Below are 14,699 nucleotides of genomic sequence, written 5' to 3'. Positions count from 1 at the left end.
GACAGCTAGAGTTGTGCTGTGCTACTAATGCAAACACTTTTATTTTTTTTTTTTTTGGGTGGGGGTTAAATGATGGCTCAGAGTGGGCACCATGTAAAGTCAAGCACTTGAGAGCTTGTCTTTCCCATTCTGTCTCTGAGCCTAAATCACTTGTGTGTGTACAAGTCTCACCAGCTGAGCACCCAACAGCCCCCTCCAGACACGGTAAGCACCTGTCTGCTTCCATGGCTGTGTTAGTGCTTCTGGTCTTATTGGTAAAATCACAATTAGCTACTGTGTTGAGGAAGACTCAAGTGTGCTTAAGGTATATATAACCACTGTACAACTGCACTCTGATACTCAAAGTAATGCCAGCAGCAGAATGCTGCCTTGCTGGCAGCAGAGTGCTCAGCTCCACTACGTCCTTAGTGCTGTCTGAGCCTGGTCATTGGTACAACTCCAACAACTCTGGAAAAGGGAAGGGAAGGATGAGCAATGCAGGTCACACAGCGGGGCACCAGAGGCATTCACAACATTCTGTCAAACACTGATGGACAGTAATCATACAGCAGCTGAAAGAATCAAAACTGAGCAGGTATGTTTAAAAGATAACATGAACAAACCTAACTCATCAACAACCCAAAAAGCCCCCAAATAACAGAAACAATCTGTGTGCACATGAACTTAGAATCTGAAACTACAAACTTGTCAATTACTAACAGAGTAATTCAGAGGTTACTTACTTGGCATCTTGGAAACACAGCAAGAATTTCCATTGCTCTGATTTCTGATGGCGACAGTTGCCATCAATGAAAAGAGGTGTAGCACTGAGTTCTTTTCTGGGATAGAACAATGATTGTTCTGCTTGCTCTTCTGCATAATAGAAATATTTTGCTTTTAGTAGTTTGCAAGGTGGCATGTCACCCTGAACACTGTAGTTGTCATCCTTCTGCAATTCACTGGCAGCTTCAGAGTACTTGCTGTGATGCTGTAACACAAATTACTTACCTGTGCTGTACTAAGTGTGAATGAGAGCTTACAAACACCTGCTGTGGTGAGGATGTGCTTTGTTCTCTGCTCAGAGCAGTTTCAAATCTGTGCTCAAACCTAACTTCAGGTACTGACTGGCTCCCTGCCAAACAACCTGGCAAGTTTGTTGGTGAATGTCAGGTGGCATGTAGGTGGTATTGCTTGTATTCAATTTTGTTAGCTGGCAGTTGACTTGCATGTGTGGGTGCACATATATATAAGGAGGGTCTAACACCTAACTGAACTAACAGTTCTAGTAAAAAAAAACCCCAAAATTTATAACATACATCCCAGAAAGTGATTGCTTTTTTTTCAGCTGTGGCTAGGGCCTGGCAAATGGCTAGAGCTGCTTTGCTTTTAAGCCTCTAAACCCACGTTAACTCATAGCAACTGTAGCAAATTTTACCACTTTCTTCTTTCTTTTGTTGTTGTTGGTTCTGCAGAGGTCTGTGCTACAAAATGTGGTAAGGAACATGTGACTCTTTTCTTAACTGTCTGATCACGTTAGGATTGAGGTCAACAATGTTCAGAACCAGCATAGCCCTAATGTACAAGAACACTTCACAGCAGGCCATCACAAGAAGTCTGCAATCAATGAGTTTGATTCTTGTGCTTAGCTTCAAGCAAAGGGCAAATCAGCAAATGTGTGGTAATCTTTGGTCAGACTCCAAGTATTGTCTCCTTGAGAATCTCAACTCTTTGATTAAAAGTACCCCAAGCTGTCCTTATACCAGTCCCTGGCTATGCTAAGATTCATGTCTCTTGTGTCTCCAACGCCTGTTGGAGGTCAGGAACCACTGCAACTAAGTTGGCTGAGGAGAGATTCAGTCAACCTTCAGGGCTCCTCTTTGGGATTGGGAAAATCATGCTAGGTGGGAGGTCTGCTTTTTTTCACCTGGGAAAAGAAGTGTTAGTGTGTGTGTATACAAGACCAGAAGATGCACATGAATTGGGGAATACAGGCATTGTGCAGGTTTTGGCTTTTTTTCCCTTCCAAGTTGGTAGGAGGTAGAAGATACCCCAGTTAGCTATCTATGCCAACTTTCTGTGTGCTCCAGCACTGAAAAGGTCTGCACATCAAGTCTGCACATCCAAACTAGTGGTGCTTTACTGTCTGTAGAGGAAATGAAGCAGGGGAGGGAGAACAACAGTACACATTTTCCTTTTAACAAATTTTCTGTCAGGTAATGCAATGCTGCTTTTAAGATTATTTCTCTTTTTAATAATACAACTGTTTATTTGTGAGGTTTTGGTTACAGTTTGTCAGAGTTGAATTGCTAAAATACTTCTTCTGTTTTACTATATAATAAATGTTTATGTAAAAACTGCACTGAAAAATATGATCTAGGATATAGATCTTGTATTTAGAGATCCACACCTCGATCACAATAATTCTCTCAAGCTCAAAGGGTTCTCATTTTTTAAATGATGTCAGTATATGTGTGTATATATATATATATATGCTGCACTTAGGTGATCTGTAGTACTTTTATAAAACTAGACATTGGTATATATGATGGAGCAAGCCACTAATTAAATGCACCACGCAGGTTTATTGCTCCATGCTAACTACCAGAATAGTTCTTCACACAAATTTGAGAAGACACAGTAAAAAGATCTGAAATGATTTACCAAATATATCCAATTTTAAAAGTCTTGCTGACAGGCAAGTTCAAGAGAAGTATTAGTGAGCCCCTTAAGAAAACTTGGGGCAGCATTTTAGCAGTGAGCATGTGATAGACAAGTGTTCTGTGAAGATTTTCAGATTGATTGTAACTATAGAAAGCTACTGCATGAAATAGAAAACAGTAATACACCAGCATAGTAGGTTTGGAAAGGTCAACTTTTTTTAATAACTGCTCTCTCTCCAGGTTATGTCATGCAGTTACAAAGTAGTTAGGAAAAAAGCATGAGTTTCTGGGAGGGACTAGTTGTCTTTTTAAAAAAAACATTCATATTCATTACATAAATAACATCTGGCACTTCAAGGGGACTCCACGGGACAAAAGCCTTACACTTCAAAACCTGTGCTTGATCCACAATATTTGGTTGAGGTCCATTTTGTTGAACTCCAAGATGTTCAAAATTTTCAAGACCTCCTTATGACCAAAAAAAAAAAAGGCCATGTGTGTTAAGACAGTGGATTAAGTTTATAGCAGCATCTTAGCTCCTCTGTGGTTTGGCCAATGATTTCTGGGTTCAGTTTCACTTCAGTTGTTCATTGAGGCAGTATCCAATTTTCAGAAAGCCTCTGAAAGGAAAGACTGAAAAAGAATTCCAAAAAACCTAAGTATGATTGCTTACCAAATCCAGAATATCCCTTTTTTTAAAAAAAGGAAATGACCTATAGTCAGAATTATGTAGATACTTGATTAAAAACATAACTAGAGTTGCTTGATAGTTTCAGCTTATAAAAATATTAGTCTGTCGGCGCTACATACGTCATGATGACAGTCAAACTAGCTTGAACAAGCGATAAAAGGCAGTCCTGTAACAGCAGCACAGTTAAAGAAAAAATATTGCCTAAAGAGAATCAGGCCTGAAGCTTTACTACAAACAAAAACTAGACTCCTATCAAAGTTAATCCCTGCTGGAGGCCCGTTCTTCCTTTGACAATGCCACAGCATTGATCATACAAGGCCTTACTGAAAGTGCTGAAGCCAAAATTACGTCATTAAACAAAAGTGCATGAAGTAATAATGAGCTAAGTGCTCATATAGTACAGTATCTGATCTGAAGTCTGAGAAGTGGCTCAGGTGGCAAGACCACTCTTCCATATATAAAATGTACCATTTTGTTTTGTAGGCGAAATACCCAGAATGGCCCCCACAAGTGCAGATGAACTGTTATCTTCAGATACATACTTGTATACAATTTCCTAATCCATGGATTTTTATTGTAAAAAAGACTAGTTCGGAACTGAAACTAATTGAGAATAGAATCCACTATAATGTCAGAAGAAAAGAAAATTTTGTGGTTACATGTAAACTTGTGATAAGCTTTCTCAAGAAGAGGGTACATTAACAGCGAGAGGGGTGGGATACAACAAGGAGCGGTCATGGCCTGTTTATGTAAAGGTCAAACCAGCCTCATTGTACACTTTGAAGACTTTCTCAATTGCATTGACATAGGCAGCTGTTCTCAGGTCCAGACCCAGGTTGTATGTCATGGCAGTACGCATGATTTGCTGAAACAGAAAAGGTTATATGTTATTTCTGTGAGTTTCTCCCTAGGAGCTGAACAATTTTGCTTGCAGGATCCCAGTTAGGAGTAAAAGGAGCTGCTAGATTGGTATCAGAGCTCTGATTCTTTGTGGATCAATCATAAAATGTCTTGATTCCCCTTATAACTGATAACTAAAAGGGAAGAAAATCTTTCCCATGTTACTATGTTAGCCCTTTTCAAGTCTTAGACTGATATGTACCGCACATACTTGAAACATCTTGTCTCTCGCTGTAGGTTTTGTCCCATTAATTAAAAACACAGCATAGAGGGGTTAATCTAAAACTGCTAATGGTAAAGTAAAGCACTCTTATGTATGTGTTCCAGATTAGCCAGGTACAGGAAGACAACTGAAAATTTCTTAATTACTGTAGTTTCTACAAGAAAATACTTCTTCATTTCCTGTATTAATCTCTAATGTTTACTATAACCAGTTAATGGTGGCCATAATGGCAGAGAGCAGAAGTACTTCATACTCGTGGTAACTCCCATTATCATGTATTGTCTATCTATTCCTTTAATGGCAGAGAAATTCTGTACAACCTATTCAAAAGCTGTCCCAAAGTCGTGTGAGTTTTCTCTCATATAAGTCTGTAGAGTAATGCAATATTTACCCGGGCAGAACGCTCCATTGTATAAGCCAACCCAGAGTGGACAATGTCTTTCTCAGATGCACCCTGCAACAACAGAGAATAAAATCAGGGTTTAATCCAAAACATAAAGGGATTAGGGACAATGACAGAACACAAAGGTGCATTAGGGACAATGACATGTTGGATTCCCTTAATTACTGAAGCTTTCTCACTCCTTCTAAGGATAGGTGAAGAATCTAAATCACCTTTACTGTGGTACTTGAAGAGCTAGTTATGGCCAATTCAATTCTAAAACCTCAAATGTAAGCACTGAAGTCTTTTATAGCTTCTAGATGCATGATGCATTTTTTTATTGATGTTGTAACTACTGTTTCAGCCTTCAGAATGCACAGTAAATATTAAACAAAAAAGCTCCCAAGAGTCAATAACCTTTACAAGCTTCTTGCAATTGCTTTGAAGACAGGTTTCAGGAAGGGCATAAATCCCAAATTCGTATTCTCCACATTGTATTAGCCCTGAGCAACTCCAAAACAACTTTGTTCCCATTAAAATTTAAATACACAGAGCAGTAAGTAGTTGTAGACTGCCTGAATTAGGATGACTCAGTATCAGCTTCAATGTTGCATTGTCCTGATTGCTGTTATTTACTAATGATTTGACAGGTACATATACAAAATATGCACTTTCCCTCAAATATCTATTCGGGCTGGAAGTAGAAACTACTAGGCCAGTTTCTATAGCTTGTGTTTGAGATCCAGCAATTGCTTTAAGCCACAGAACCATCAGGAATGCTATCCATAAAACCTAATGTGTATGAAAATGCTAGCATCATACTGGATCAGGTTAAAATCTATTTCTATCACTTGACAGTAGTCCAAGTCCACATGCATTTCCCCTGATTTCTTCCCAAGGAAGAATGGTTTAATGTTTTTCACAACTCACTGGACTTCAACACCCCATCATTTGCTCCATCTCCTCCTGAACTTGTGTTTGAAAACAAGCTGACTGATGCTTTCAGTCTCCATGTATCTCTTGGCAGAACAGTCTGCTGTGCTAGGAACCATCCCCTTATTCTTCATTCTGTGCCTCACTGTGCTGGTTCTGTTTGAACCATTCCAGATGGTGAACTCTATACCCTCACCTGCCTATTTTCACACCACTCATCCTAGAGATGACTGTCTCCACCCCCTGACCAGTTCAGGCCAGTAAGACCAAGGTTAGCTCATTGTTCCATGTAGGAGAAGCTTCCATACTTTTGGTTATTCCTGTGATCTTGCTCTGAACTTTTCTCACATCTATAATGTTTGAAGATGCAGAGACTCAACCTGCACACAGTATTTAGAAGGCAGACACTGTGGATTTATATGGTGGCATCACTAATCAGTCTTGTATTTTCACTTCAGAATAATTTCTAATGCTGGATTTGCTTTTTGATTGCTATGGATTTCTAAGCTTATATTTTGTCATCACCTCCAAAACTTCCATTTGAATGCAAATGGATGAACTCACAACCCATCATTTTATATGGAAATTTCCCCACCATGTATTGCTACACATTAGATAACAATGAATTTTACCTGACATTTCTTTGCCTGTTAATTCAGTCTTAGAGGAACATTCTACAACTTTTCACCCAGCTCTTAATCTGGAGTGACACAAAAAACCATATCAAACTGTCTGTGGTGTGGGATCTTGCTGAAAGTTTTTTGGAAATCCGGGCAAATTATACCAACAAGATCTCCAAAATACAAAATGCATCTGTATTAAAACTGTAGCTTTTTTACAATATTAGAGGCATTTTGCACAGGCTCAAGTAAAAGAAAGCAAAAATGGCTTATTTCCAGTATTCTTAAGCAGGTCAGATCATTTGCTTGCTTTATTTATTTGACCATCAGCCTAACTATGTGTTAATGCCTTGTTTGGGGAAAAATGCTCCGTGGTAGCTACAATGGTAAAATTTAGATTGCAGTTATAATATCAGGATACACCTACCTTAACAGTAAAAACAACCAGCAGCAGCTACTTACCGATATCCTATCCTGAAATTCTGCTGTAGGCACAACTGGAATAGTTCCCCCATGTTTCCCGAATTTTCTTTCCAAGCTTTCCTGGACAGACACTAGAAAGGAAAAAAAAAATAGATGCAAGGTAACAGACAAGGAGAGGAATGTGCTCCCTAATAAAGGTGGCAAGGCCAAGACTTCCAGCGCGCAGTGGAATGAAATGCAGGCTATAGGGGCTGTGGGTAAAGGAATCATCTTATTTTGTTTTCTAAAAAAAGGGAAAGATATTGATTTTTTTCTGTTTTTATATGTGAATGACTCCAGTATTACTATAGTACAGTTATAAGGCAACGAACTCAATTTGCTGATCTTACTAATCTTATCAAACTGATAGAGTAATCTGGATTAGTTTTCCTAACTTGATAGGTAGTATTAGACAAACTATTTTTTGAAGTTAAAGCAATCAATCATCCCATATTGCACTTGGAATATATAGTAATTGCTAAGAAAAAAGCCCATGTGGAATTTTAGGTTTTTTCCCTTAGGACATGAGCAGTGCTTTGGTATTTTCATTGATATTTATTTCATCTTAATTCCTGAAATCCCTAAACCAACATCACAGAGTATTTGAGATAAGACAATCTGGAAGCTAAGGAAGGGATTTAAAGGAGAATTTCTGTAACTCTCAAATACTTTAGAAACACCTTGAAAAGTATGATTTAAGAGAAAAGGTTATATTTAAAATCATGCATGCATGTTTTGTGAAGTCCTCTGTTTCAAGATTTTCACATTTTCTACAGAATATTGCTTAAAATGGAGCAGCATCCGCCAGTACTTCTCCATTAAGCTTCCTCTCTCTGTGCAATTGGTATTCTTTCCCAGAAACTAGGTAGCACAGAATGACTATAAGTGGAGTTGTAGGCCATAAGCAGATTTTTACAGTGCCTGTACCAAATATATCATTGTCCTTTACAGAAATCCTCTATTGTTGTATGTGCAGAACAATGTTACCCACTCAAACTGAACACTTCTCAAACACCAAGTGTACAGCTGAAGGATGTTTATTAAGAAGTAATAAATATTTCACATAAGTAGCTTGACTTCAGTATTTTCACAAAACTGAGGGAAGAATGAAAAGATAACTGAAAAACTATGCATTTAACTTGGGCCATCAGAGTCAGTAAACCCATAAAACCTTCTCTATTCTTTAGTATGAAGTAGTTATAGACTTGTGGGGAAACTGTGGTGAATTTTAATTAGTTCTGTATTTATTTGTCCCACATTTGGTGTTTGCTAGTCCAATCTATTGATTAAACAGTGTGTGGGAGTGGAACTGAGCACTTACTGAGCAAGTGGTAGTTTGAATCCCGTTCATATTTGAAAGTCAAACGGCCATAACTGACGTGGTTCAAGTTTTTCAGCCATTCAAAATAGGATACTGTTACACCACCAGCGTTCAGGTAAAGATCCTGCACAGAAATAGCAAATATTTTGAGTTGTGACCATGTGACAAAGGCAGCTCTATGGTATTATGCAAAAGTAAGCAGAACTATTATGTACAAAGCACTACTTTAAACTGCAGTACAGAAGACAATTCAGTTCTTACTCTTATAGGACAACACTTATCCTCTTCTGCAGTCCAGGCATTACTTCTACTGATTTAAAGAGGACTTGACTTAAGAACACATGAAGTTCAGGTGTGCTTGACTGACTACCTCTATTTTAGCAAAAGTGTTAAATCAAAAAAATTAGGGCATCCTTAGGCCATCTCAGTGAGTAAAGGCTGAAGATCAGCCACTCTGTCTAGCAATATCACTTGATCAGGACACCCTTTCTTTAAGAAAAAAATGTCATTATACCTGGCTAGGTCTTATTCTTTCAAATACTCACAACAGACAACATTTACTCTGTACAATCTACAGTATCACCCAGATACACAATGTCTACAAACTGGCCAGTATATTGCAGTGAGATCTTTAATAAATACTGCCTTTCTTAAGCAACACTGACACCCATTTCCTAGACATCTGTTATTAAAAAAACACTCTTAGAGAATGAATGGCTATTCATAAAAACCTTCAATAAATAATGTCTTCCTACAGTTCACAAAAATGTTATTTTTGTAATGAAATCAAAGGTCATAATAAAACCTTACAGGGATAACCATAATATTCCGCTCCAAGAAGATTTTGTCAGCTTCAGGAGTCGTAGGCCCATTGGCACCTTCAGCAATAATCTGAAAGAAATCACAGCAGAGTAGCTCAGAGGTATATGTTTGGTTTTGTTCATGCTGATTATCAAATAATAGCATTTAGACAGACCTCCCCTATTTTTCATTTACATTTGAACTCTTTTCACTTACTTTTGCTTTAACCTTGTGAGCATTGGCCTTAGTCAACTGTTTCTCACTGGCAGCAGGGATGAGAATGTCACAGTCTGTTTCCAGAATACTGCCCTCGAGTGGCTTTGCTTTAGGGAAGCCCATGATTGTCCCGTGTTGCTGTGCAAAGAAAACAAACCAGGGTGTTTTGAGTGTGTGAGTACTTGTATGAATTCCTTCCCTTCCTCTGGCTTCCATAATAGAAATAAAAAAAAAGGCAACAGTACCAGACAGACAGCACATAACATAATTCCTATCTTTACTTAGATTACATACAAAAAGCAAGATACAAAGCTCAAATAACAGTCAAAGTTCCCGAGACGGGGATTGAGGCATAACTGCTCTCTGGCCAAAGACACTGATAATCATTTGGGCTCTGGAGTATTAAAAAAAAAGGTCCCTCTCAGCCCTTAAAATAGTTTTCAAACAACTGAAATGACTCACTAGAGTGCTACACATAGGCTAAGTTGCATCACATAAGATTCAGAAGTACTATTTTAAAGTACTATAATGATAGCTTTTGCTTAGTGACAAAGCTTTTCATTCTTCTGAGAAAGGGAGTGATAAAAACATTTGAATACTCCCTATCTAAAAGAAAAAACATCAAATAAGGCTCTTAGAAACTTCAAGTAGAAGACTGCACTTTAGTGCCTGTCCCCTCAAGTCTGCTTCACTTGGAAATAAAAAGACCATATCCACTTGTCATTATAAACCACACATTCAAGTCACACTGCAAGACAGGTTTTCATTCTTTCAGAAACATTCAATAATTAAGAAGCAGCAAAAGCACAGGTCTTTAAATGACCACATGCTTGTGACTCTCAGTCAGGAACCCTTCAGGAATCTCCCTGCCCTTGTTCCTTAAGACATCTTTCCTAGTTTAGGCATAAGAAAAGCAAAATAATACTGAAGTAATTAGCCTGCAGGCATTCTTCTGAGTCAGGTCAAAGCGTAAATAAGGAGAAAGGTCAGAAGAGTCAACATTTCTAAGCCATTTTGTAAGGACTAATTGCAGCATGATTTAAATATCAAATTAACACCAGTCTGCAGTGTCATCCTATGTACTTGCAAAGCTGACAAAAATAAAACACTTTCTGCTTAGTTAAGCTTCATACCAATTTGAAATCTTCTAGTTCCTTTGGGTCAATCCCATCAGGATTCCAGATAGAACCGTTAAACTCCCCGACAGCGACACATTTTGCTCCATAACGATGCAAGTACCTCATGGAATGCAAGCCCACGTTACCAAATCCCTGAGGGTGGAAAGGGGAAAGCAGTTAACCCTTCAGCTAAAATGATGATGATTATTGTTCAGGTTTATACAGTTTTGAATAGTTTTAAATAGTCCTTAATCTACCGGCACATCTTGGCATTAGATGATAGGTATAAGAATGATGGAAGAAAGTTACATGCATTCCATTCTTGTCTGAATACCACTGCAGAAATTATGCATTGCAGCCAGCAATATACAGTTGTGCTAAGTTTTTTATACTGGAAATATAGAAAGAACTAATGCTACTATGGAAGTGTCAAAACTGATATTTATCAATATTGGATCACTATGTGTATTTTATAACTGGCACTGTCTTAAAGGGATTAGTAGATTTTTGTATGGCTATTCACAGGTTTGACTAACATTTGTGGGACAAGAAATATTCTCATTTAATTTGGGTAAAGAAGGCTTACAAGTGTAAAACCATCCCACAGTGGAAAGTATTAAACAAAAGAATATAATTAGTTCTTCACACTGAACTTGCAAACTAGTAGGAAGCTATGTAATTTCTAACACATTCTGAAGTGACCCTGTACAAAACAGACTCTCTAAATTTAAATTTAGATAATCTTGTATTTCATTATCATGCTTTACATCCTTACATGTGTAGAAAACGTAATTCCAGGCCATTATGTTCCTTTACTTCCAGAATGCTGACATTCTGGAAGCAAAGGAACACACACAGCAGACCAAAGAGTTACATGACCAATGACAAAAGTTTGTAGTACAATTCTGTGCTGAAAAAATAAGCTGAAAACTAAAGTCCTGTCTAATGTAGCTCCAATTGTATTTAGGATTTTTGTTTATTCGTTAGAAGCAAACTTTGATACAACAGTCTGTCCTGCATTAGGTCTCTTCAAAACACTTTATGCCTGTTTTCCTACAAGAATTTTCAGCTATTGTTATGGTCATGTTTTCAGCCTAAGTTGTGCTGAAGTGCCTGTTGGTTAGTCCTCTGCCAGGCATGAAAATGCCAAAGTGCAGGGAGATGAGTGTGCTGCAGGGTCCACGCAGGGCAGGGATGTTTGTTCCAGCCTACGGGTTAACTAGAGGACAACCTGGAGGTTACAATTACTCTGCTATTTCTAACAGCCAAGCAAATCAGTGCCTCAAATCCTCCATTTAACATACTGTTTAAAGCTGAGCAAGTTATTTCTTTGAAATTTTAGGAATGATAATACATATTACCGACTATCAAACCCCTTAATTTCAGCTACCTAAATCCTCAAGTCTTATGAACACCAAAAATGTGCATTCAACCTACAAATTTAGGATAAGGTATTGGTTTCCTATTTTTCCAACTGCCCATTCTATAGTGAAACAAGAACATAACCATCAATTCCTTCTCTCCCTGAATTTTTTATCATAAAACATTGCAACAAATTTTGTATAGGCAGAAACAGTGTCATAGCTCACCGAAAAGTGTGCAATGCCTTAAAGAACTCCTGTAATAGTATTTAATTTTGGTGTTTGCAGCCTGTGTTTGTAAAGAGTAGAGATATGGCCTTGAGCCTGTAGGGTGCAATTGAAAGTTCAGTTTTTTAAAAAACAGTCCAAAATAAAGGGCACCTGTGTTGCCTGAAAAGTGTTTCTGAAGTTTGAGAGTAAAGGTGAACTTGGAAGTTTTAAAACCCTAACAGGTTTTAAGGGCTACAGCTCTTTTTAAAAGCAGCTCTACTGAAAGTCTGTTTACTACTTTTTCCCTACGGTCAAAGGAAAAAAAATTTACCTGAACAGCAAATGTTTTATCTCCAAATCCAGGAGTCATTCCTAATAAACTCATATATGATGCTTCATTGATGAAATTTTCAATTCCATGGAAGACACCACGACCAGTTGCAGATATACGTCCATGGATCCCACCCTGGCTGATGGGTTTACCAGTTACACATGCGTGGGCATTAATGTCCTGTAAAACAGTGAAGGACTTGTGAGATAGGGAATTAATCAATCAAACAGCAGCTGGACCAAGAAGTTCTAGCTAGAGATAAGAGAAAACTGAAATCGTAAGGGTCAGAATCTGATACAGCTTATATACATTTATTTGTAAAGATTATTTCCTTCCTCACTGTGTGTGAACACCTTGGAAGTACTCCAGTAAATGTCAGGGAAGTTGTGTAATGCAGTACTGGATATGGCCTGTAATTTTTTATTGTCTTTAAGTGTGTCTGTTAACTTCACTCTGTGTTTAGTTAATCACGGTGACATCCACGTTGTACTGTTAGCAACGAGCACGCTTTTGACAAATCAAAAAGCTGAGAGTGATGTTTCTCAAAATCAGCTCCTATTACAGTCACAATTTTCATCATTATTCTTGAAGTGTTAATCTTTTTAAGGGCTCAGACATATCCCTGGACTGGTTTTTAATCACCTTTAAACAGTGTTTAGTGTTCCTTTATATCAAATTCAGTTATTTTGAAAGGACAGGACAGGCCTAATACGTTCTTGCTGTCAGAATACAGGGTTGTTTGATCTCAGAGAAAAATCTGCAGTATGAAGGTCATATGGCAAAAGTTAGATAAGTAGATTACTTTTATTCAGAAAAGCAATATATACAATCAAGCCTCTATTCTTAATTTGGAGGCAATAAAGTTTTCCATATGCCAGATAGTTAGCCAAGATAAAATCACTACTTAAAACCAGAATTAATTTTTCCAACTGAAATTAATAATTTGAAAAAAATGCTTCCAAACCAGACACTGGACCTCCCTCTTCTGTCAGCACTGGTTCTCATGCTCCCACACCCTGGGAGCACAGTCACACGGTGGCTTGGCTTCCAACACAAGTGAAAGAGTAGGGATGAAAGAGAATCCACTGAAATGAGTCTGCCAGCAGCCGGATGGGTTTCCATTCCACCAGCCACATATTCCCTGGGAGGCTCCCTCCTCTCTGTCACTGTGCCAAAAGCATTTGCATGCCTGTGGCGTGAGTGCAAGATGCTTGGTGAGAGGAAGGAAAGGAGCAGACAAAAGTAAGTGGAGACAGAATGGCTGGCGATGACTAGAGCCATAATAAAAACTAAAACTTTTTGTTTGAAAACGATAGTGAGCTAACCTATAAAGGCAAAGGTAACTCTTCTTTAAGAATAAAAGTGATCCTGGGCTTGCCACAAAATTCCTAATTCAGTTTCCCAAAATACAGTTGTGCTGCTGTCCATAAGCTGTCTGCTCCCTCTGGTGGCATATCAACCGTAACCAAGATCAGCAGGGGTGTTTTGCTAGGAACAACTTGGCCTGGCATTTTGATGGACTTTTAGGGTTTTATTCTGTTTCAGATTGAAACTATGTCTTAGGTTTTGTGCATTCACAAAGGCAGATGTCTGTTTTATAAATACTTGAAGAAATACAGCCTCCCATCATATATAAGAATGTATTTATTAAAGTCCCTTTGTGTGTCCCAAAAGTCAGTTGATTGTGTCAGGCAGTACAGAAGAGCAGAAAAGACTAATTTAACCAAAAACTTTAGCCATATATAATTCAGTGATCCAGCAACTTCAGATGGATTTTCTGGAACAGTTAACATGGTAGTTATTAACGACGTGCATGGTTTAGCAAGAAAATAGAGCACGAGATGAGCACAGGTCCAGATCTTCTTAAAGTCACATATACAAACCACAGTTGACGTCAAAGTCCTAAAAACTTTGATTTTAGGTCAATAAGCAAACACATTTAATGCGTCTTGGGCCAAAAAGAAAGGGCATGGCTTTTAACGAGAACCTTGGAAAATGGTCTATGGCTAGCATTAAAGACTTCTATATCAGCACTAGTAGTTTATGAACTTAGTTGGCAATGTCCAGACACTAATTTTTGTTCCTTTCTTAACCCCTTTCTCCTTGTCTCTCCAGCTTGCTGGTTCTCTTGCTGGGTTTCAAGCAGACTTTCCCTATCTGTTTTGTATCTGTTGACTTATCCTTTCCACTTCAACCTCCCTGAACACAGCTGTGTGCAACCACACTGACTCATCAGCTCTGTAGATTTCTCAGACAGATTCCTCTCTCCAAAGTAATCTTTCCACTCAACTCTTAGTAGTCTCTTGCATAGCTTCCATCTCTCTTCAGAATTATGGCTAGTTACACTTTTGTTCATTGCTCATTTTCTGCTCTTAGTTCTCTTCCCTTCTTCCCCCATGGCCACTTTTTTATCTCTTTAGTATTCCTTAATCACCTTTATTTGTGCTCTTGGTGTCTCAAGCAGATAGTTATGTGTTTCCTCTACAAACTG

The 14,699-nt window shown here is 38.2% G+C and overlaps 1 protein-coding gene across 1 annotated transcript in view; it reads right to left on the bottom strand.

Moving 5' to 3' along the window:
- Positions 1-2,833: 2,833 nt before the first annotated feature.
- The window catches only part of GLUD1 (glutamate dehydrogenase 1), a 29,003-nt gene continuing 17,137 nt past the window's right edge, over positions 2,834-14,699 (bottom strand). The window contains exons 6-13 of the mRNA XM_029963173.1: positions 12,209-12,388; positions 10,322-10,459; positions 9,189-9,326; positions 8,982-9,062; positions 8,172-8,295; positions 6,851-6,942; positions 4,845-4,907; positions 2,834-4,195 (exon numbers count right to left, since the gene is read on the bottom strand). Coding sequence (XP_029819033.1) covers positions 4,076-4,195; positions 4,845-4,907; positions 6,851-6,942; positions 8,172-8,295; positions 8,982-9,062; positions 9,189-9,326; positions 10,322-10,459; positions 12,209-12,388 — 936 coding nt within the window. The 3' untranslated portion in view covers positions 2,834-4,075. The remainder of the gene's footprint in view (positions 4,196-4,844; positions 4,908-6,850; positions 6,943-8,171; positions 8,296-8,981; positions 9,063-9,188; positions 9,327-10,321; positions 10,460-12,208; positions 12,389-14,699) is intronic.

Source organism: Manacus vitellinus, unplaced genomic scaffold, assembly GCF_001715985.3.
Source record: "Manacus vitellinus isolate BGI_N305 unplaced genomic scaffold, ASM171598v3 scaffold_54_pilon, whole genome shotgun sequence".
Classification (NCBI taxonomy): domain Eukaryota; kingdom Metazoa; phylum Chordata; class Aves; order Passeriformes; family Pipridae; genus Manacus; species Manacus vitellinus.
Note: the sequence above shows the minus strand (reverse complement) of the source record. Positions and strands in the feature narration are given on the sequence as shown.